This window comes from Oncorhynchus masou, chromosome 9 (assembly GCF_036934945.1).
Source record: "Oncorhynchus masou masou isolate Uvic2021 chromosome 9, UVic_Omas_1.1, whole genome shotgun sequence".
In the NCBI taxonomy this organism is placed as follows: Eukaryota; Metazoa; Chordata; class Actinopteri; order Salmoniformes; family Salmonidae; genus Oncorhynchus; species Oncorhynchus masou.
Window position 1 is genome coordinate 72,739,234 of NC_088220.1, and position 21,968 is coordinate 72,761,201.

Genomic DNA, 21,968 nt, shown 5'->3' on the forward strand with positions numbered 1-21,968 from the left:
ATTTTTATAGGCAAGTAAATTAAGAACAAATCTTATTTTACAACAACGGCCTAGGAACAGTGGGTTAACTGCCTTGTTCAGGTGCAGAATGACAGATTTTCACCTTGTCAGCTCGGGGATTCGATCAAGCAACCTTTAGGTTACCGGCCTAACTCTCTAACCACTTGGCTACCTGCCGCCCCTATTCACAATTTTCGAAGAACAAATAAGGTTTTATATGTAAGATGGCTAAATAAAGAGCAAAGTTACTGATTATTATTTGTGCCCTGGTCCTATAAGAGCTCTTTGTCACTTCCCATGAGCTGGGTTGTGACAAACTCCCTCACTCTTATGTTTAATAAATGTATTGTATAGTGTGTATGTGTGTGTGACAGGCTTACAATGATGGCAAAAAAACAACATTTGAGAGTGTGCTGACCCTGGTGCTAGAAGGTGTAAGCAGCTGGAATGTTTGAAGAGGTACGGGACTATAAAAAGTTTGGGAACCACTGCCCTAGACCCACTCAAATTTGCATACCACCCCAAAAGATTCACAGATGACGCAATCTAAATTCTGGAAACTAACCTATAGACCGAAAAGCATGACTGGTCAAATATATTTCCATCAATGAATAGGCAAAAAAGCATTACAATCTTCTCCTGGACTACTGACCAGAGCCAATTTAATTTATTGTTGTTTCTGCCATTACTAGCTAACGGAAACCCTGGTATGTGTGAACATGATAAGTTCCCAATAGAGGTAGACCAATTAGGATTTTTCAACGCCGATACCGATTATTGGAGGACCAAAAGGGGCAGATACCGATTGAGCGGCCGATTAAAAAAAAAAAAAAAAAAAAAAAGTACACTGAATGAACACTTGACTTAATATAATACATCAATAAAATCAATTTAGCCTCAAATAAATAATGTTCATTTTGGTTTAAATAATTCAAAAACAAAGTGTTGGAGAAGTAAAAGTAAAAGTGCAATATGTGCCATGTAAGAAAGCTAACATTTCAGTTCTTTGCTCAGAACATGAGAACATATGATAGCTGGTGGTTTCTTTTTAACATGAGGCTTCAATATTCCCAGGTAAGAAGTTTAAGGTTGTAGTTATTATAGGACTATTTCTCTCTTATACCATTTGTATTTCATTAACCTTTGACTATTGGATGTTCTTATAGGCACTATAGTATTGCCAATGTAACAGTATAGCTTCCGTCCCCCTCCTCGCCCCTACCGGAGCTCGACCCAAGAAAACATTGACAACAGCCATACTCGAAGCATCGTTACCCATTGCTCCACAACAGCCGCGGTCCTTGCAGCGGGGGGAATAACTACTCCAAATCTAAAAGCGAGTGACATTTGAAACGGTATTAGCGCACACCCAGCTAACTAGCTAGCCATTTCACATTGGTTATACCAGCCATTAGGCTGATAGGCTTGAAGTCATAAACAGCGATGTTTTTGCGAAGAGCTGCTGGCAAAATGCACGAAAGTGCTGTTTGAATGAATGATTGCGGGCCTGCTGCTGCTCAGTCAGACTGCTCTATCAAATCAGACTTAATTATAACATAACACACAGAAATATGAGCCTTAGGTCATTAATATAGTCGAATCCGTTAACTAACATTTCGAAAACAAAACGTTTATTATTTCAGTGAAATACAGAACCGTTTGGTATTTTATCTAAGGGGTGGCATCCCTACGTCTAAATATTCCTGTTACATTGCACAACCTTCAATGTGTCATAATTCTGGCAAATTAGTTCACAATGAGCCAGGCAGCCCAAACTGTTGCATATACCCTGACTCTGCAATGAAATTACATAATTTCACCTGGATAATATTGCCTGCTAAACTGGATTAGTAGTTATAACTAGTGATTATGATTGATTGTTTTTTATAAAATCAGTTTAATGCCAACTAGCAATTTACCTTGGCTTCTTCTGCATTCGCGTAACAAGCAGGCTACTCGTGGAGTGCAATGGTTAGAGCGTTGGACTAGTTAACTGTACGGTTGCAAGTTTGGATCCCCTGAGCTGACATGGTGAAAATCTGTCCTTCTGCCCCTGAACAAGGTAGTTAACCCACCGCTCCTAGGCCGTCATTGAAAATAAGAATGTGTTCTTCACTGACTTGCCTAGTTAAATAAAAAGTTTAAAAATACAAAAATAAACACTTTTAAAAATATATATATATATATTATTATTTTATTTAAATCGGTGCCCAAAATACAGATTTCCGATTGTTATGAAACTTGAAATTGGCCCCAATTAATCGGTCATTCCGATTAATCGGTCGACCTCTAGTTCCCAATGAATGCGGTCCTCAGAGACAAGACATCCCAGAATACTTCCTGAATAGGATTCTACGGCAGATTCAATCTTTTGGCCTCCCATATTAAACATGAGTTGGTTTTAGAACATGCAGTGCTCAGAAACAGTTCAGGGAGACAGGAAATGCAAGTGAAGAGAACTCCACAGTACCCACAATTCCAACCCAGCCCACCCAAATCAGACTGTTAGTACCTGTTGGTGTAAAGCACGGGGCACTGGGGCAAACTAGAAAAGGAGGACAAGACAGGTCACAGGTTAAACCCACATAGGACACCAGCTGGAGAGCAGCGGATACAACCTCCCTCCAAAACCACACACAGATAGGAAGGCAGGGAGCAGGAATTAACAAGAGGATTCAGATCACAATACAAGTCTCATCTGAGATCTGACATACTGATTTTGCCTTCCAGCAGTAACGTTGACAGGTTGGAGGGTGGAACGTACACACACTGGGCGCTAAAACAGTATGAGATGGAATCAACAGGAGAGCTTAGTTGTAGGAAAGAGTGAGGAGTAAGCATGGAGCATAATCTACATTCCTAACAATGGATTAAGATACTGCACTACGGAGAAGCATCTGACAGCGGAAATAATAAGTAATGTCAAGAGGTGAAGCTGTGGGGTGACGAACATGTGTACCTGTCGGGGCTGTGGCGCTGGGTTCATTTGTGGAGGTGGGGTGGCAAAGACAACAGAGGGGGGCTGTCCAGGAGGGAAGGTAGGCTGTGAAAGGGAGAAAAAGAGGGGAAAGACCATGATCAACAATATGGTTACCGTTTGGACAAACCACAAGACAAGATTGAAGCTTCAATCTAAACAGACAGTAGATTCCCCTTACTAGCTGGAGTCCAGGGGAGAGGGCAGGGTGGGGTCGCGTTATAGACTGTGGTGCTTTATTCATTTCATGTGGTTCTGCATGGGTGCACTCGGACCTGCACAGAAATCTTGAGAGGAAGAATAACAGAGTGGAGAAGGTGAAGAGAAAAAAATTCAGTGATGAACTAGAAGAGAGCGAGAGACCAAGAGAATGGTGTTTAGGCTTTGTTGATCAGCACTCACACGTTGAACCGTGTTTGGTCCCAGGAACGGGAGCAAGGATGTGGTGTGCCAACGTGGTGGTTGTCTGTCCTCTGATCAACCTATCAGAGAGAGAGAGGGTGAAAGGTAAGATTGTCATCTCAGTTATGAGTCCAATGGTTTGGTACACAGGGGATACAATCCTATTCTCCAAGAGACAGGCATATTGTCTAGAGCTGGGAATTGCCAGGACCTCGCAATATGACATTTAGGTGCCAATACAAAATTTTGATTCTATATGTACACTATTGCGATTCGATACTGCGATTTTATTGCAAGTTGATGTTCTAAACATACAATATGTCTGCTGCAGAGATGAGAGATTAAGAGAAAATTAGTTTATCAGTCATGGAAGCAATAGGATGAAAAATACCAGCGTTTTAGCACAGGTACAGCAGACTAGAGTTAAAAAAAAAAAATAGGGGGTAGGTGGGGTGGGGGCGTGGCCAATGGAGCGGTCGCTGACTGAACATTTTAGGCCTTCCTGTTGGCCGCAGTCACAAAATATTACCTTTTGTCAAGCTAATTTCTTACAATTTTACACATCTCGCCATGGGGCTTGAGAGAACATTTTCAGTTTTAAAGCAGATTTCCAGCAATTCTACACATTTTGCCATGGCTTGCCATTATGCTATCTGAGTGACTCAAACATTACAAAATTGGCCTCATGCAGGAAACAAATATCCTCTCCATCCTTACTATTGTCCCGATGGACCCTGGGTAAAACCCAACATTGTTTACTCCTAAAGTAACAGTAAACACAGACTGCCCTGCCACACAAAGAGCAGTGGGGAAAAGCCCCAAATCATGCTGAGACCATGTTTTATAAATGGAAATTACACTTCTGTCAGGTGAAAGAAGCCAAAACAGAAAAACTGACTGTTAGACAGAGGAGAAGAAAAGCACACTAGACAAACCCAGCACCTTCAACAAAATATAGATTGACTTGTCGGAACAGCAAACTTAGGACATTTTCCACTGACGTTACCATACCCTCAGAACGGTGGGGGAGTTGGAAGGGAAATGGCAATGTCTCTAAAAAGGAGGTGCTGGTTAATTAAGGTCAGAAACAGAGTGAGATTATAGCCCCAGAGTGTCAACTCCACACAAAGGGCTCTCCACAGTCTATGCAAGCGGAGGTCCATTTACACCAAGTTCCAAAAATTCAGCCGCAAAAATGTACATAGAACTACATAGTGATGTAAACAGACCAACCTTGGCTTCTGTTGCATAGACCCCTTTAGAGGGTCTCCCTGTGCTCACCCTGTCAGCAAGACAGTCAACGAAAGACTGCTTCACCCTGTGGGGAGAGACCCATGTTCTCCAAAGGGGAACCCTGGGACACACCCCATAGCAGAGACCTAAAGCTGTTCCCTCAGAAAGGTATGGATGGGGAGCACTTAACATACATGAAGGCTACAGTTGAGTTCCCCGATGACCATATACAGTGCCTTCGGAAAGTATTCAGACCCCTTGGCTTTCTCCACCCTTCGTTACGTTACAGCCTTATTCTAAAATTGATTATATACATTTTTTTTTTAAATCTACACACAATACCACATTATGACAAAGCAAAAACAGGTTTAAACATTTTTGCTAATTTATATATATCTTAAGTGAAATATCACATTTACATAAGAATTCAGACTAGAGGTCGACCGATTATGATTCTTCAACGCCAATACCGATTAATCTGACAATTTTTTTTTGTTTGTAATAATGACAATTACAACAATACTGAATGAACAATTATTTTAACTTAATATAATACAATCAAATCATTTCAGCCTCAAATAATGAAACATGTTCAATTTGGTTTCAATAATGCAAAAACAAAGTGTATAAGAAGAAAGTAAAAGTGCAATATGTGCCATGTAAGAAAGCTAACGTTTCAGTTCCTTGCTCAGAACATGAGAACATATGAAAGCTGGTGGTTCTTTTTAACATGAGTCTTAAATATTCCCAGGTAAGAAGTTTTAGGTTGTAGTTATTATAGGAATTATAGGACTATTTCTCTCTATACCATTTGTATTTCATTAACCCTTGACTATTGGATGTTCTTATAGGCACTTTAGCATTGCCAGTGTAACAGTATAACTTCCGTCCCGCTCCTACCTGGGCTCGAACCAGGAACACAACGACAACAGCCACCCGCAAAGCAGCGTTACTCATGCAGAGCAAGGGGAATAACTACTCGGGCAAGTCTCAGAGTGAGTGACGTTTGAAACGCTATTAGCGCACATGCCGCTAACTAGCTAGCCATTTCACATCGGTTACACAAGCCTAATTTCGGGAGTTGATAGGCTTGAAGTCATAAACAGTGCAATGCTTGACGCACAACGAAGAGCTGCTGGCAAAACACATGAAAGTGCTTTTGAATTAATGCTTACGAGCCTGCTGCTGCATACCACCGCTCAGTCAGACTGCTCTATCAAATTATAGACTTAGTTATAACATAATAAACAGACATATGAGCCTTAGGTCATTAATATGGTCAAATCTGTAAACTATCATCTCAAAAACAAGACGTTTATTCTTTCAGTGAAATACGGAACCGTTGCATATTTTATCTAAGGGGTGGCATCCATTAGTCTAAATATTCCTGTTACATTGCACAACCTTCAATGTTGTCATGATTACGTAAAAGTCTGGCAAATTAGGCGGCCCAAACTGTTGCATATACACTGATTCTGCGTGCAATGAACGCAAGAGAAGTGACACAATCTCACCTGGTTAATAGTGCCTGCTAACCTGGATTTATTTTAGCTAAATATGCAGGTTTAAAAATATATACTTCTGTGTATTGATTTTAAGAAAGGCATTGATGTTCATGGTTAGGTACACATTGGAGCAACGATACGCACTGCATCAATTATATGCAACGCAGGACACGCTAGATAAACTAGTAATATCAACCATGTGTAGTTAACTCGTGATTATGATTGATTGTTTTTTATAAGATAAGTTTAATGCTAGCTAGCAACTTACCTTGGCTTACTGCATTCGCTTAACAGGCAGTCTCCTTGTGGAGGGCAATGAGAGGCAGGTGGTTAGAGCATTGGACTAGTTAACGGTAAGGTTGCAAGTTTGAATCCCCGAGCTGACAAAGTGAAAATCTGTCATTCTGCCCCTGAACAAGGCAGTTAACCCACCGCTCCTGGGCCATCATTGAAAATAAGAATGTGTTTTCTTAACCGACTTCCCTAGTTAAATAAAAGGTGTATATAAAAATAAAAATTGGGCTAAGTCGGTGTCCAAAAAGACCGATTTCCGATTGTTATGAAAACAGCCCTAATTAAATTGGCCATTCCAATTAAATCAGTCGAACTCTAATTCAGACCCTTTACTCAGTACTTTGTTGAAGCACATTTGGCAGTGATTACAGCCTCGAGTCTTCTTCGGTATGTTGCTATTAGATACACGCCAAAATTACAGGTGTGCGTTTCTCCCATTATTTTCTACAGATCCTCTCAATCTTTGTCAGGTTGAATGGGGAGCGTTGCTGCACAGCTATTTTCAGGTATCTCCAGAGATGGTCAATCGGGTTCAAGTCCGGGTTCCAGCTGGGCCACTCAAGGACATTCACAGATTTGTCCCGAATCTTGTCCAATCAATTGAATTTAACACAGGTGGACTCGCAAACGAGAGTGGTGCAAAATAAATGTACACATACACGTTATTCAATCATTGGTATTTGCGCAGACATGCACTGTCAGCTGTGGGGCCTTATATAGACAGGTGTGCGCTGTTCCAAATTATGCACAATCAATTGAAATTAACACAGGTGGACTCCAATCAAAACATCTCACAGAGGATCAATGAAAACAGGATGCACCCAAGCCCAATTTCAAGTCTCATGGCAAAGGGTCTGAATACTTATGTAAATAAGGAATCTGTTTTTCTAAAAAAAAAAAAAAAAAATTCACATTGTCAATTATGGGGTATTGTGTGTACGGTAGATTGCTGAGAAATTGTTTAAATTAATACATTTTAGAATAAAGCTGTAATGTAACAAACTGTGGAAAAAGTCAAGGGGTCTGAATACCTTCCAAAGGCACTGTAGCTCATTCACCTACTATTCTGGCAGCATTAATTAAGTGTGTGTGTGCCCATATACTAAACCAACTTAGTAAGAGTATCCTACTCCCGCAGCGATAGTGCTGCAGTGCAGAACTGACTTGGCAGGGTAGCCCAAGGGACCAGGGGTTGGAGGGAGATATGTGAACCCCAGCCAAGCCCATTCATCTGAGCTGGCCTGACAGGAAGTAGAAAGAGTGGGATAAGTGGGTGTGGGGTCGTTCAAGTTCAACAGAGACCGATGCATAACTCCAACATGACACTATGACCTAGTGAGGGTGGGAGCACAGCGCTGTCGCCTTGACAAGGCTGAAAAAGTGTTTGTTTGCGTGTGTAACTATGCACTAGTGGATAATTCAAGCTGTGCGTCTATGTGAACGGTAGCGTCAGGGTAAGTTCACAGTTTTTTGTTATGCAGTCTCAACCCCCAAGAGTGGTCCAGGCAATTACTAAACAGTGGTGGCATTGACATGTCACATGCTTAACGATTGAATTGCCAGCCTCCCATTCTCAGACAATTTAGCGTATGTGACAGTCAGCTTTAAAGGAACTGTACTGCCAGGATGGATAGGCACAAACACACTAGCTCGCACGACCTTTCAAACGTCTGCTATGAGTTAACATGCTTTAAAGTTTTACAGTATCAGCCAGGTCAATAAGCCTATGGCAGGGCCACACAAAGAAATGTGTATGTGATGGAAAGGAAGGAAACAAGACACCACTTGCATCATTTTTCTATGTAAACCATTGCTTAATATATAACAAGCCTTACGGGGGACAATTAGCTCTGGATTGTTGTGGTCTGTCTTGCCCTAAAATTCTTGCTACAATGACCTCATTCCTATCACTAACTCATCAGCCAGATCCCATCCCAGAGAGCATTTCAAATGTGATAAAGAACTTTACATTTGTTGGGTAGAATTTAATTAGTGTTCTCCATTCATTGGATTTGGATTATCAACTAAATTCAAATCACAGGTGAGTGATCTCATTTTCTACATCAGGACTTCCTAACCCTTTTCACCCAGGACCAGACAGGTGTGTACCCCCAAGTGGCACAGTGGTCTAAGGCACTGCATCTCAGTGCAAGAGGCATCACTACAGTCAAATCCAGGCAGTATCACACAATTGGCTCGGCGTCGTCTGGGGTTGCCTGTCATTGTAAATAAGAATTTGTTCTTACTGGCTTACCTAGTTAAATAATGGTTACATTACTAAATTACAATGGTGGCAGGCTAAAGCAGTTATTGGTTACTGGTTATCACAATCCTACGAATTCAACATGAAAGACAGCTATTCAAACAAAAGGCATTTGGTTGAGTACTAATAATGGGGCACATCTGGGATCATGGCCCGCCTGCCTCAAGGCTCACGAGCTACTCTGAATCGGCATCCATTTTGAGCGGAGGTTCTCAGCCAAATTCACTTGTCCGTTAACGCCGTATATTGGCAATCGCTTCTCTTATGCAGATGTTTCTACAACAGAAAGACAACTTGTCTGGCAAGGATGCCCGACATTTGAGCGCATGCCAAATTAATGATTTCCTACGCTACATGATCCTCTTAGCATTAATGTACAAGCCACACACCGGTCATTTTTAATTCACGTGCAGTTACAAATTCACAAGACAACAAAAAAGCAGACCTGACGACTGTCACAATAAACACAGCAATATTGCTAACTACATGCATGTAGGCTACGGATAGTGGATAACTTTCAAACCCTCAGTTCTGCCAAGTTCAGATAACGTGAAACGAAAATGCGTGTAGGGTGGCTACGCTGTGCAGCGCCATGTTGTTCAAACAGCTTTTTAGGTCGTCACTAGTTACCACAGCCACAAAGTTTTAAACACCTATTTCTACAATTTACCCTAACCACAGTGCTAACCTCGTGTCTAGCCTTATATTAAGACCAAAAACTAAGATGTGTTACATTCTTTTAACGATATAGCCAATTCTGACTGTGGCTGGGATAACTAGCTAGTTGCAACCAGCGCTTTCCCAAGCCAACTTGAGTTACCACGTGGTTGGTTTTCAGGCTTTAGCGCGCGTAGTAAGTGTGGCACAGTGCACACGCAGAAGCCGGCTTCTTGTTCTCCTCTATTTTCTTAAGGGATTTAGATTCTCTAATTTGCCTGTTTTCAGCTTAGTTCGATTGTCAACGCTTACAGCAACCCCTAAAGTGCATATGATTACATGCAGGCTCGCAAGTAGTTGGTGATGAACGTTCCACTCCGTTCTCTTATATCGAGGCGGATATATGTGAACGAAGTTGAGCGTTCCTCAGCAAGCAAGCGGTCTCCCAAATACCGAAAAGATTAAGAATGAAAATTTGAAAACCAACGTCTGTGGCAACTACTACCAGTAAACTGATCAGCATCAGTGCCATTTCAACCGCAGGGTAGCATCCTCGTCATGCTGTGTCATCCTCTGAACATGACGCATGGGATCCAAGGACCGAAATTGCCAATGTGGATCCTACCTCACTGGCCATACATAAGCAGTATGTATTCTCAGTTAACTGCGATCCCATAATATCACATCGCTCTGTCAAATTACACACGCCACATACATGTGGACTATATGCCACGTTCAAAACAACTGGGAATTCGGAAATAAACTACTTTGGCGTGTTCAAGACAACAGGGAACTAAAAAAAAGAGCCCCAACTGAGAAAACCCATTTTGAACAATCATCCAGTCGGATACTTTATAGGGCTAAGACTTTCCGACCTGAAGAGCATTGGCGTCATGAATTGACCTCTTTTTCCGAGTTCCCAGTTGTCTAGAAAGCACCACACAGCTAGAGAACACTGGTTACAACACAACCATGCGGACTGGAAGGCGACAAAATGCTGCATCCTTAACCAGCACCAGCTAACTACCGGTACGTCAACTATAATTATTTAACGATTGGGTTCAATGTCATGTTAGTTTATTCTTGAGGAATGGACATGACATTTGTTACCGAAAACAAGCAATCATTCACCCACAAACCGAGAAAATCATAGGACAGTTTCTCATAACGTTAACAAATCCAACTGAAGTTAGCTTGCTACCTCAAATCAATACCAAAGCCGGCTGCATATAGAAGAATTCTTACCATAAATTTGTTTAATGTTGACGGATATTGGCTAGCTAATAAAGCGAAACCTTCTGCCTTCCTCAATTCTATTTCGTAAGATAACGTTTATAACCTCCTAACTTAGGAAGGGGGTGTCCTACCCCTTTTTGGGGTGGGGGTTGGTCGGGCTCGCAGAGGAAAAATCAGTCTGGAAAAGGAGCGACAACTCTATCCCACAGATAGATCTACTGGGTTTAAAGTCCATTAAAAAGCGCTGATGAATGCTGATTGTCAATTGGTTTCTCACAGTTCTGAACTAGCAAAGAATATAGTTGGAAACCCTAACATTTACCTTTCTCTCCTTCAGTCCGCAGTCGGACGGAATGGACTGTCCCGGAAGCCGGTAGTCAAATTCCGGTTTAATCACAGTCATGTGACAGGGACGCCGGTGTGATTTTAGCTACACGTTTTAGTAAACGATGTACTACTGAACCACAAACGAATATGCAGTACAGTATTCGTTTAATATTAAACTTATTCATATACACACACAAAACAAACTCGCCGGTTGATTTTACTTGCATGGGCGTGGCCAGAGTCTTGACTGTGCAGTCTAAACAGTATAGCAATATGTGTAAAATGTGTTTAATATGCATTCTTTCATTACATGTGTATTTCAAATGTTCAATAAAATGTGTCCATTGTCTGCAACATCCAGCAGTCCAGCAATTATTCATACCTTTGCTGCAGTGAGGGTTCATGACCACAGTCACCTCAGTTCCTCCTTGCCCCTGCCCAGTTTCATAATTAGCCATCCAGATCTGCAGGCTGTTATAAAGCATCATAAATAACGACAGATCTTTCAAGAAACTTGTCCCTTATATGACAAACAGACCTGGTGATAGACAACTCCACCAAGTGGATCTGAAACTTTTATTTTAACCTTTTTTACAGTACTGTAACAAAACAAAATAAAAATAAAAACTGGATGATGAAGACACATTTTCCATGCTCTAATTACAAAAGGAGGTTATCATGGGTGGGGAAAGAGAAACTGGTTGTAGTATTGATGCAGACTGAGCTTATGTTGTTCATCAGCCCAATTCAGATCTTTTTTCACTAAATCAGATCAGCTCTGAAAAATATCTGATGTGATTGGTCTAAAGACCAATTAGTGGGGAAAAATATCAAACCGGGAGAGGCTGAACACTTCCTTCCTGATGACTGACCCTAGATCAGTTATTGTGGAGCCTGAAAGAGATGGCGTAATACATTTGTGGAACTGATCCTAGATCAAAGAGTAAACTAATTTAAACAGTGAATGAGGTCCCATTTTCCACTCCCTGCTCCAGTCAGTTTGGCCACCCAGAACACAACCATATTTTCACAGGATGGAGAGAAACTGTTGACAATAGAAAGAGCGGTAGGCCTGCCTGGCTCTTTTCAGACATGGAATAAAGTACTAAAACATGAGGTGTAAACGAGCCAGGGAGGGCTACCCCTGCTACCAATGAGGGACCACGAAGGAGAGTAGGGTGGGTACCAGGGGAGGACAGTAGGGGGCAATCTAAGCATCGTAGTTGGGGTTCTTGCGGAGGATGACGAAGCCCTCCAGGATGGGGGTGACGGGGAGATACTCCTCTGTGGCCAGCTCTGCCCTCTCTCCATGGGCCAGGAGCACCGGCGTGGTGTGGGTCTGGAAACCTGTGATGGCTTTGGGCTTACCGGCCTGACCAACCACGTCCACCGCCTATCGACCAATTACATACATAAACCATGAGGTCGAATCCACTCTGCCATCATCTTATAGCATTTTATCCTGAGAGTGAAAAGCACTTGCACATCTAGACGTTACTTCGCATTGGAGATGTTCAACCATTATTAAAATGAAAATCTCCAGTACATTTCACTTGCAAAGCATCACGTCACATCGTGCTGACGTTTTGGCCTTCATCACACCATCTAGGCTACATCCTCAACTAGCATTGTATTTTGAATATGAAGTTAATCCTCCAGGCTCTTATTAAGAGCATAGTGTGAGCAGCAGTCCTTACCTGTCCCACCCTGACGGACACGGGCAGCGGCCTCAGCTCCTCGTCGAATGTGACCAGCATACGGGGCTGCATGGCAGCCACCAGGCCATAGAGAACGTAGTGAGACTTCCCCAGGATTACTGCAGCACACAGGAAACAGCAGGGGGCGATGTCAACACAGACAAATATTTAGAACTGGGTCAAGGCATTTAGAAGACTTACTACCCAACATGAAAGGAAGGTAGTGGAACTAGCTGGGCAAGGGCCAATGCCATTCAGGAGTTGAACAATTGCTAATTGTTGTTTTTTTTAAGTGGAATTTTCCATCCATACATTGAAATTCAGGTCACTTCCTCAAATTACTTAACATAAATGGACTTCACCCCAATCCTAAACAAACAGATGTGGAAAAACAGAGGGGGGAAGAAGCAAATAAAATGAGTGGTGAAGAGTAATGAGGAAAAGGGCTTACTGTTCTTGACATCGAGGAAGGAGACTAGGACAGTGAGTAGTCCTGCCACAGCCACCTGACTCATCAGCTGCCTGTCACTGTGGTATGGACACAGTGTCAATGTCCCTTTACCCAGGTGAGTCAGACCCTGGGGACATGGCACAGAGCAAGGGTTAGGAGACACAGACTCTCCCCTCTAACACGTAGGTTAGAGTGCCAGAGCAGCACCTGTTTTTGCAACCCACCTGTGCAAGTCGGACCATAAAGAGGTTGTTGGGGTCTTTGGCATGGTACTGAGCCAGCTGCCTCAGCATGGCAGCCAGGCGGGCATTGTTTGTTCCTGCAGAGAGAGCGAGATGGAGCCGTGAGTCGTCATGGAAACCAATCACAGCTTGAGACGCAGTCAATGGAGAAGGTCTCATACTTTGATGTCATCTGGCACAGTGAATTTACAGTTATATGTATTTTTCTTATTCAAGGACAAGGAATAATTACAGGGGAACATTGTAATAACTTAGCGAGGCAAATCGAAATAGCTTTGAACGTCTCAATATAATAATGAAGACACTGACTGATTGGGGCCCACTCACCGCTGCCTACCATGCCCATGGCAAAGATGGAGTTGTGGGAGACCTCTGGGTCAGCATCGTGGGAGAACTTGCTGAGTGTGTCCAGGATGTTGAGGCGAGGATTCGACACGGAGATCAGGGCCAAGGCCAGAGGTACCGCACGCCTTAGAGTAGGTTCTCCATACCGCAACTAGGAGAGTGAGTGAGATGGAGAGAAGGCAAGACAATGGAGAGATGAAGAGTAAAACAGTTAGATGTAGGATGGTTGGATTGAGCCAAAGAGACAGGGGCTAAATCAACCCCCAACATGTCCTGAAAATGTGTTGAAGCCAAATGGAGTGAACAGGACAGAGGTTATACTGACCAGGTGTCCAAATGCCCGTAGCGCCATCTCTGAGCCAATCTCTTCTCCCATAGCAATGAGTGCAATACCCAGGACAGCCACACCCTGGGAGGGGGAAGCAGAGAGCAGATTAGTTCAATATCAAATCTCAATTCAAAACCCTCATTAGATTGTATTTTACATTTGTCGTCATTTAGCAGGCACTCTTATCCAGAGTGGCTTACAGGTGCAATTAGGGTTAAGTGCCTTGCTCAAGGTCACCAACATATTTTTCACCTATTCAAACCAGCAACGTTCTGGTTACTGGCCCAACACTCTTAAAGCACTAGCCTACCTGACAGCCCTTTATTAACAAACGCCTGGCATACCTGGTGGGAGCCCATGTCAGCTGCACTCTCTTTCTTGTCTTTATCCTTCTTATCCTTCTTGTCTTTTTCTTCCTCCTTCTCTTTAGCTTCATAGTGCTCACTGCAGATGTGGAGCAGCTGCTGCACCTTCAGTACATTACCAGAACCTAGCATGGAGAGAAACCGAGAGAGATAACTATAGGAAAGCCATCACTTGTAAATCTCAATGAGATCACCTGTATAAATATATATGTAAATCAATTTTTTTTTACAGAAAATTGGAGATAAAATGATAACTCTGGAGCGATGAGACTGACCTGCATAGGCACAGACGTCCACCAGCGTGTTAGCGAAGCTACGGAAGGGCTCAGGCACCACCTGCAGCGCTGCCAGGGTGGTCTCAATGGCCTCCCCTTTACCCAGGTGGTTGAGGCCCAGGCCCAGGGGCAGCCAGCGGGCGTATGTGTCTTTCAGCTCCAGCTCACTCTTCTCCATGATAGACTGGACGATGGTGGAGGTGACGTCACCGTTGCACGAGCCAACCGCGATCATACCGCACGCCAGCGCCGTCACACCTGCCACCTGAGAGTGTGTGACAAGACACATAACATGGGACAGTGAGCTGGGTTTAATGAGTGTGGATGTGTAATATACTTAAGAAGACAAACTGTGGAACTACACACACAGTACCTCCATGCTGGACTTGGAGTCTACCATGACAGGCAGCAGTAGAGAGAGGACGTCCTCACGGTTCGAGCCAGCATATGCCAGGCCCAGGCTGGGGATAGAGGAGAAAGGTCAGGGTCAAACCCCACCTAAACAAGTACTTTTCACAGGCAGAGATTACACTGTGCTAATGGACTAAACAAACCTCAATACAAATCTTTAATGTACAAGAGGTGTCAGGCAGTAGGGGCTAGGGGTTGATTTGGGACTAAACACGCATTTCCTTCTCTCCTTACCCAAAGATGGCTCCTATCCGCATGACGTTGCTGTTGTGGAGGACGTAGTCTGACAGCAGGGCCAGGGCCGGGTCACACTCATTCCTCACCCCAGAGTTTACTATGCCACAAGCCAGGAGGGCGCCCGACTACAGGGAGAGAGAAGAGAAAGAGAGGGGGAGACATATCTACATGAATAGGATGTTTAGGGCTTTTCTGTGAAGGTTGTGGTGAGGAGGTTTTAATGCAGGGTGTTTGGTAAGAGGCTGAGTGTGTGTGCTGACCTTAATGTAGTCTTCTGAGGAGTAGAGGTACTTGTCTATCTGTGTCAGACCACCATCCACATCCCACAGCAGGATCATCCCCAGAGAGGCTGCAGCACTCAGCATACCTGGAGATAAACACAGAATTAGCAACATTTACACAACAGCAATATATATATATTTTTTTTTTTTACTATGCTTGAAATTAAGGATTAGCAATGAAGGCTATACATTAAGTTGCTGCTAAGCATCCTAGATTCATGAGACTGGTACTCACTGTCGAAACACCAAACATGAAACAATTTTCAGTCAAACCCCCACAAATGTTAACCACGAGGCCCATTTGAAGACGGGGATGTGAGGCTGAGTGTGTGTGTGGTTTCCCTCACCATGGTCTTTGTTCTTGTACAGCCATTTGTTGCCGTCATCTGTGAGAAGCTTGTCCTGTCCAAACCCTGCATTGACGAAGCCGTTGACAAATGAGGAGGCCAGGTTCATACGAGCAGAGTCCACCTGGGAACCACTTCCGCCAAACCCTGACAAACAGACAATGGCACGATGAAAAGGAGGATGAGGATAAAGGAGTGTGATAGAACACGACCAGGACATTAGTGAGCTGCTGAAGTGAAGGTGCTGAACTCACTGTTGTTCTCCAGGTGGGTTTTGTAGATGTCATCTGGGACTTTGGGTTCCATGATGTCCAACTGTAAAGAAAGGGAACAGTACGTTACTGGCTGCCTGGTGCTGAGTCATAGCCACTAACAGGCTTAAATGTCTTTCACTAATTGGTTTATTCACTATACCAGCCATTCATTATCCTCTAGCCTCATTTGTTTCCTCACTTTATGCACCATTATTCTCCCACATGACCCCTACCCCACTCTTTCACTCTCCTCTTGGTACCTTCTTCAAGTCTCCTCCATTTCCCCCTCAAAAATATTAAATAGAGCACAGTCCTCTAACTCATCTCTACAGGTCATATTCCCCTCTCCTTTGCCCTACTCTAAAAACCTTTTCTCTAACACACTCAGCCCCCACTGTCAGTCACACTCCATCCACTGACTTCAACAGTGACCCACTCCTCAGTCCTGCTCTAAACACTCACTCTTACAACCCCCTCCACTCTCTCTAGTAGTCTACCCATCTTCCCTCCCTCTCTCCTCACCTCTCGGGCCAGGGCCAGGAAGTTGCTGTTGAGCTGGACGTTGGACATGATCTCTGTCAGGTCCTCGTAGTCCTCCACGTCCTCGTTGAGCTCCAGGAACATCCCATGTCGGCCCAGCATGAAGGCCATCTCCTTCTGGATCACACTACAGGAAAACACCCACTAAACCATCAACTCTTCATGCACATCATTAACTATGGAAAACACAGCCGAATGCATTCCCAATGACTGTCAGTAGAAAATGTGAATAACGATTAGAAAGAAAATACTGTTTACCACTATAGGTTGTACAGTGAACTGCTAAAATAAAGGAAACACCAACATAAAGTTTTCTAATTGGGAGTTGGGCCACCACGAGCTGCCAGAACAGCTTCAATACACCTTGGCCTAGATTTGACAAGTGTCTGGAACTCTATAGAAGGGATGCGACACCATTCTTCATCAACAACAAAAATCTAAAATTTGGGGTTTTGTTGACGGCGGTGGAAAACGCCATCTCAGACGCCGCGCTAGAATCTCAAATAAAATGTTCAATTGGTTGAGATCTGATGACTGAGACACACACCCCTTTAAACACAGTATGCTCATTTGAGACCCCTCTTTCAAAGTCACAGCTCTCTTCTAGCCATGGTAGCCAAAACAATAGGCAACCCTAAGCATGATCAAATGTTTTAATTGCTTAATTAACTTTGGAACTACACCGGTGTGGAAGCACCTGCTTTCAATATATACTGAACAAAAATACAAAACGCAACATGTAAAGTGTTGGTCCCATGTTTCATGACCTTAAATAAAGGATCCCAGAAATGTTCCATGTGCAATCTTATTTCTCAACTTTTGTACACAATTGTCTTTATTTCCCTGTTAGTGAGCATTTCTCATTTGCCAAGATAATCCATTCACTTGACAGGTGTGGCATATCAGGAAGCTGATTAAACAGCATGATCATTACACAAGTGCACCTTGTGCTTGGGAAAATAAAAGGACATTAAAATGTGCAGTCATCACAACACAATGCTACAGATGTCTCAAAGTTTGAGACATGTTCAATTGGCATAACTACAGGAATGTCCACCAGAGTTGTTGCCAGAGTTGAACCATTTTACTATAAGCCACCTCCGTTGTTTTAGAGAATTTGTCAGTACGTCCAACTGGCCTCACAACCGCAGACCATGTACAACCACACCAGCCCAGGACCTCCACAACCAGCCACCCCGACAGCTGATGAAACTGAAGAGTATTTCTGTCTGTAATAAAGCCATTTTGTGGGGAACAACTCATTCTGATTGGCTGGGCCTGGCTCTCCAGTGGGTGGGCCCATGCCCTCCCAAGCCTACCCATGGCCCCTGCTCAGTCATGTGAAACAGATTAGAGCCTAATTTATTCATTTCAATTGACTGACTTCCTTAAATGAACTCAGTAAAAATGATGAAATTGTATTGAATTTATATTTTTGTTCAGTATACTTTGTATCCCTCATTTACTCAAGTGTTTCTTTCATGTTGGCAGATACCTGTAGCACTTATTTCGAAAGTTTTGCTGTGAGATAATTAAGTGTGAGTGCAGTGTGTGTTGTGTCAGTCTGTACATGTCTTTGCAGGAGGTGAAGATGTTCTCCACCAGTTCCACATCGTTGAGCATCAGGGCCAGCCTCAGGGCCTCTGGGTAACGGTTAAACTTCCTGAAGATGTTAAGGGAACACTTCAACAGGGCAGAGTTCTCTGGCTCAGGGACGTAGCTCACACAGCTGGCATAGAGAGAGAGAGGATGACAGAGGGTTTAGGTAATACTGATGACAGGAACAACCTTTTGTCTCTTCAGGCTGCTGTTGGCACACTACAGGTATGTTGAGGCAGACTGTGATACATGTGTTTGAACATGTGTATGTTTGCCCCTCACATGGTAAGGTATGTGTTGTCCACTCACCTGGTGAGGTAGAGGCAGACCTTGGCATATGCATTATCATCTATGTAGAGCTCCAACATCTCCAGCTTCTCGACCTCCATCAGTAGGTCACAGGCCTCGTGCTCAGCGTTGTGGGCCATGTTGTAGGGCACGATTTCCTTCACCAGCTTCAGCAAAGTCTCCTGCTGCGTCTTATCACTCTCCTCAACCTCCTGCCACTCCTTGGCCACCTCGCCCGCCAGGTGCCTACACACAAACACACCAGAGTTTAGGGTAGAAGACTAGGGCCGGGACGATACTCGTAAGTATCGCTGAAAGAAAATAAAAGATTGAACTTCTTTAGGAAAACATCCCAAATGTTGGAAACAAACATCCATATGTTGTCATCCAGTCACATGTATTTATTTTCCAAGCTTTGGCACACAGCAGATCGGTCTGCGTCGTGTATTAATTTTTGCCATGGAAAAAATAATTGAAATACTGGTATTGTCATAGCCCTAGTTCAGACCACACAAACTGCCTACTGCTGCCAGGCATGGAATGAATGAGGCAAATAAGTCACATTTTTACTTTGTCATGCATTGATACCAATGGAAGACTAAGTGAAAATTCTACTAAAGTAGAAGGTAGGATTCACCCATGTGTTAGCCGCTTCAAATGGCATCCCATATCCTACCTGACGTATTCATGTCCCCAGGACGACAGCTCCTCCTGGGAGCCCAGCAGACGGTACTTCAGACACTCCCGCTCCCCACTCATTGTCATGGCCAAGACCGACACCACGTCCGCACAGAAACTCTGCAAAAACAAAAAGACACGAGTTAGCTAGACATATCCATAATTACAGTTATGATCGGTCCTTCTGAACATGAATCCCTAGTTCCATCCAGAATTTCAATGTCCAATATACTAGGTATCTATCCTTGTTTTTCTTTTCTGTATCTCCAGTAACATTGTAAAATAAATCCATCCAAATGTTTTGCACAGTGGTTATAAAGTAAAAGCAGACAGGGAAAGGAAGCAATACAGTGGTTGAGACAGTCTTGCCATTCATTCCTCCTGTTTTCCCCACTGAACAGTTAGCCATTTAGCAAGGACATAGAATCGGTGTTCCCACCTTGTTCTCGCCAGGCGCCATGCCCTCGTAGATCTCTTTGAGCTTGCCATAGTGTGGCCGCAGGAACTTCAGGGGCTTGGGCACAGAGGTCATGGAGGTGGTGGAGGAGCGGATCTGCCTGCGCAGCTCCTCTAGAGCAGGCCGGTACAGAGACGTGTCTGTCTCCTGTGGGTGGGAGAGAAAGGGGGCAGGGGGGTGTACAAAGAAAGTTGTTTCATATGCATAGCTACCAAAGTTCACACAGTGTATGTAAATGACTGACTCTGTACATAACGCCTTATGTACTGTATAATACATAAGAATTGAAAAAACTATACTGCCCTACCAAGCCAAAAAAGCAAGTAACTTTCCATAGCGTGGAATTGAGGAAAAATAGCTTTTATTTACCTTGCTTTCACAGTAACTTTATGCAGTTACTGTTAACATGACCCCCATTTTCTCCAGAACACAATAGAGGCAGGATACTTGTCCACATGATTAAGCATGCATTTAATGTAGCAAAAATGATATTGCTCATTTGGTAGAAAATTAGTTAGTTACTGCCTTTTTGCTTGGTAGGGTAGTATAGTCCCAGTGTCTAAAGCAAAGCAGACTTTAGGTTTGGTAGTTATTGTGGTACTCAGCAGTTCTTGTGGTACTCACACCAAGTCTCTCTACCATCATCTCCAGCTCTTCTTGCAGCTGTTTGTCCTCATCAGACTGGAGAGAGAAACGAGGAACTGACATTACAGTATGACAGATTCAATATGCAATGTCGGGCAATTGAATAACTGAACCCTGCACAGTAAACAGTCAAAAAAATAACAGGTCTTCCAACAGGGAGCTATTGCAATAAAAGGCTGTGCAATTTGCTAACAGCTAGATATTGGGAGCATTTTGTCGTACACCGGTCCTATACAATTGTCGACTGATGGTAGGGTTGCCATGATAACTATGTATGTGACCTTACCTCCATTGTTATGGTGTTTAAAATTGGCTATTGTTAATGTACTCGCTAATAAGTTATACAACTCCCTCCATGTAAATAGCTAGCTAACTAAAAACAAACAAACACGTAAAAACTAAAGCCACCTCGCAATCAAAGATCACTTATCATGTCAAATTTCGGTAGCTACGCTGTCTCAACGAGACAATCTGAACCACAGGCAGGTTGCTACAGTTCCAAAGTCACTACTAGCTAGCTAACGTTACTGTCTATACCAAAGATTGGTATAACTAAACTGTGACTGTACTGTGGTAGCTAACTGTTGGCTAGTTAGCGAACATTAGCGAACAGAGAGCCAACGTTAGCTATTTTGATTATGGTTGTTTACATTGCAACACTAACATTATTTAGCTAGTTAACGTTACATTATTTTGGACTTGGCTAGCTAGATACTTAGCAAAATTGTATTTTACATTTCGGTAGTTACTTTCTGGCCTGTCATTAGCAATTGTTAGTTAACGTTAGCTAGCACAGCCAGCTCCTACAGTTACCCTAGGCTAGCAAGCTAACGTCAACATTAGGTATGCTAACGTTAGGTAGTTTTATAGCTCGCTTTCAGTCGGACATAATAATCATAATTGTTGGCAAATCGTACTTAGCCAGCCATGTCATACTTTTCCATTAAATGGGACTCAAACAGTTCGCTATTCTTTTGAATGACAACGCTTTCGGCCTGTTCAAACATGCAGTGAGTGAGTGACTCAGGCAAAAACGCTACTCTGCTTCCCTTGTTCAAGATGTTGAGAAGTGTCCCAACTCACCAGTTCTTGCTCATCTTTTTTATCCTTATCCTTCCCTGTGGGCTTAGTCTCCTTTAACTCTGTCTTTTCGGACTGCTTTTTCTCTTTATTTTTTGCCTCCTCCATGGTTGCAGTTTCACGGAATTCGGCTACGGATACACTGAACAACCGGAGACCGGGTACACTGCTTCCTCTCTTCAAGAACCGTTGTGTTCTACTGCCACCTGCTTTGCAGGAATAATATTGCACAAATATTGCATATTAACCGACCTAAACTAACCCCAAGAAGATATATGGCAGCACTTAGACTATCCAATGTTGACACTGTCGTGGCAGAATCAGAATTAGTTGGGTAACATAGATAAGATGTTTTATTTTCATAATATGCTTGTGAGATACTTGTCGGGGTGGCAGGGTGGTTAGAGCATTGGACTAGTAACCAAAAGGTTGCAAGTTCAAACCCCTGAGCTGACAAGGTACAAAATCTGTCGTTCTGCCCTTGAACAGGCAGTTAACCCACTGTTCATAAGCTGTCATTGAAAATAAGAATTTGTTCTTAACTGACTTGCCTA

The 21,968-nt window shown here is 43.2% G+C and overlaps 2 protein-coding genes across 2 annotated transcripts in view; both read right to left on the reverse strand.

Annotated features, from left to right (window-relative positions):
• The window catches only part of LOC135546594 (eukaryotic translation initiation factor 4 gamma 1-like), a 63,292-nt gene extending 52,354 nt beyond the window's left edge, over positions 1 to 10,938 (reverse strand). Inside the window, 5 exon segments of the mRNA XM_064975157.1 lie at positions 2,513 to 2,545; positions 2,960 to 3,043; positions 3,159 to 3,264; positions 3,380 to 3,459; positions 10,890 to 10,938. Coding sequence (XP_064831229.1) covers positions 2,513 to 2,545; positions 2,960 to 3,043; positions 3,159 to 3,221 — 180 coding nt within the window. The 5' untranslated portion in view covers positions 3,222 to 3,264; positions 3,380 to 3,459; positions 10,890 to 10,938.
• A 513-nt stretch (positions 10,939 to 11,451) lies between these two features.
• LOC135546595 (26S proteasome non-ATPase regulatory subunit 2-like) lies at positions 11,452 to 21,739 on the reverse strand. The gene is made up of 20 exons (XM_064975158.1): positions 21,418 to 21,739; positions 20,314 to 20,370; positions 19,672 to 19,836; positions 19,231 to 19,352; positions 18,576 to 18,800; positions 18,238 to 18,396; positions 16,650 to 16,794; positions 16,128 to 16,188; positions 15,874 to 16,020; positions 15,506 to 15,612; positions 15,243 to 15,370; positions 14,971 to 15,058; positions 14,598 to 14,862; positions 14,302 to 14,447; positions 13,955 to 14,038; positions 13,612 to 13,780; positions 13,267 to 13,361; positions 13,043 to 13,169; positions 12,592 to 12,710; positions 11,452 to 12,287 (listed from the first exon to the last, which is right to left on the reverse strand). The coding sequence occupies exons 1-20, from the start codon at positions 21,520 to 21,522 to the stop codon at positions 12,105 to 12,107; spliced, it is 2,697 nt and encodes an 898-aa protein (XP_064831230.1). The 5' UTR covers positions 21,523 to 21,739; the 3' UTR covers positions 11,452 to 12,104.
• Between the last annotated feature and the right edge of the window lie 229 nt (positions 21,740 to 21,968).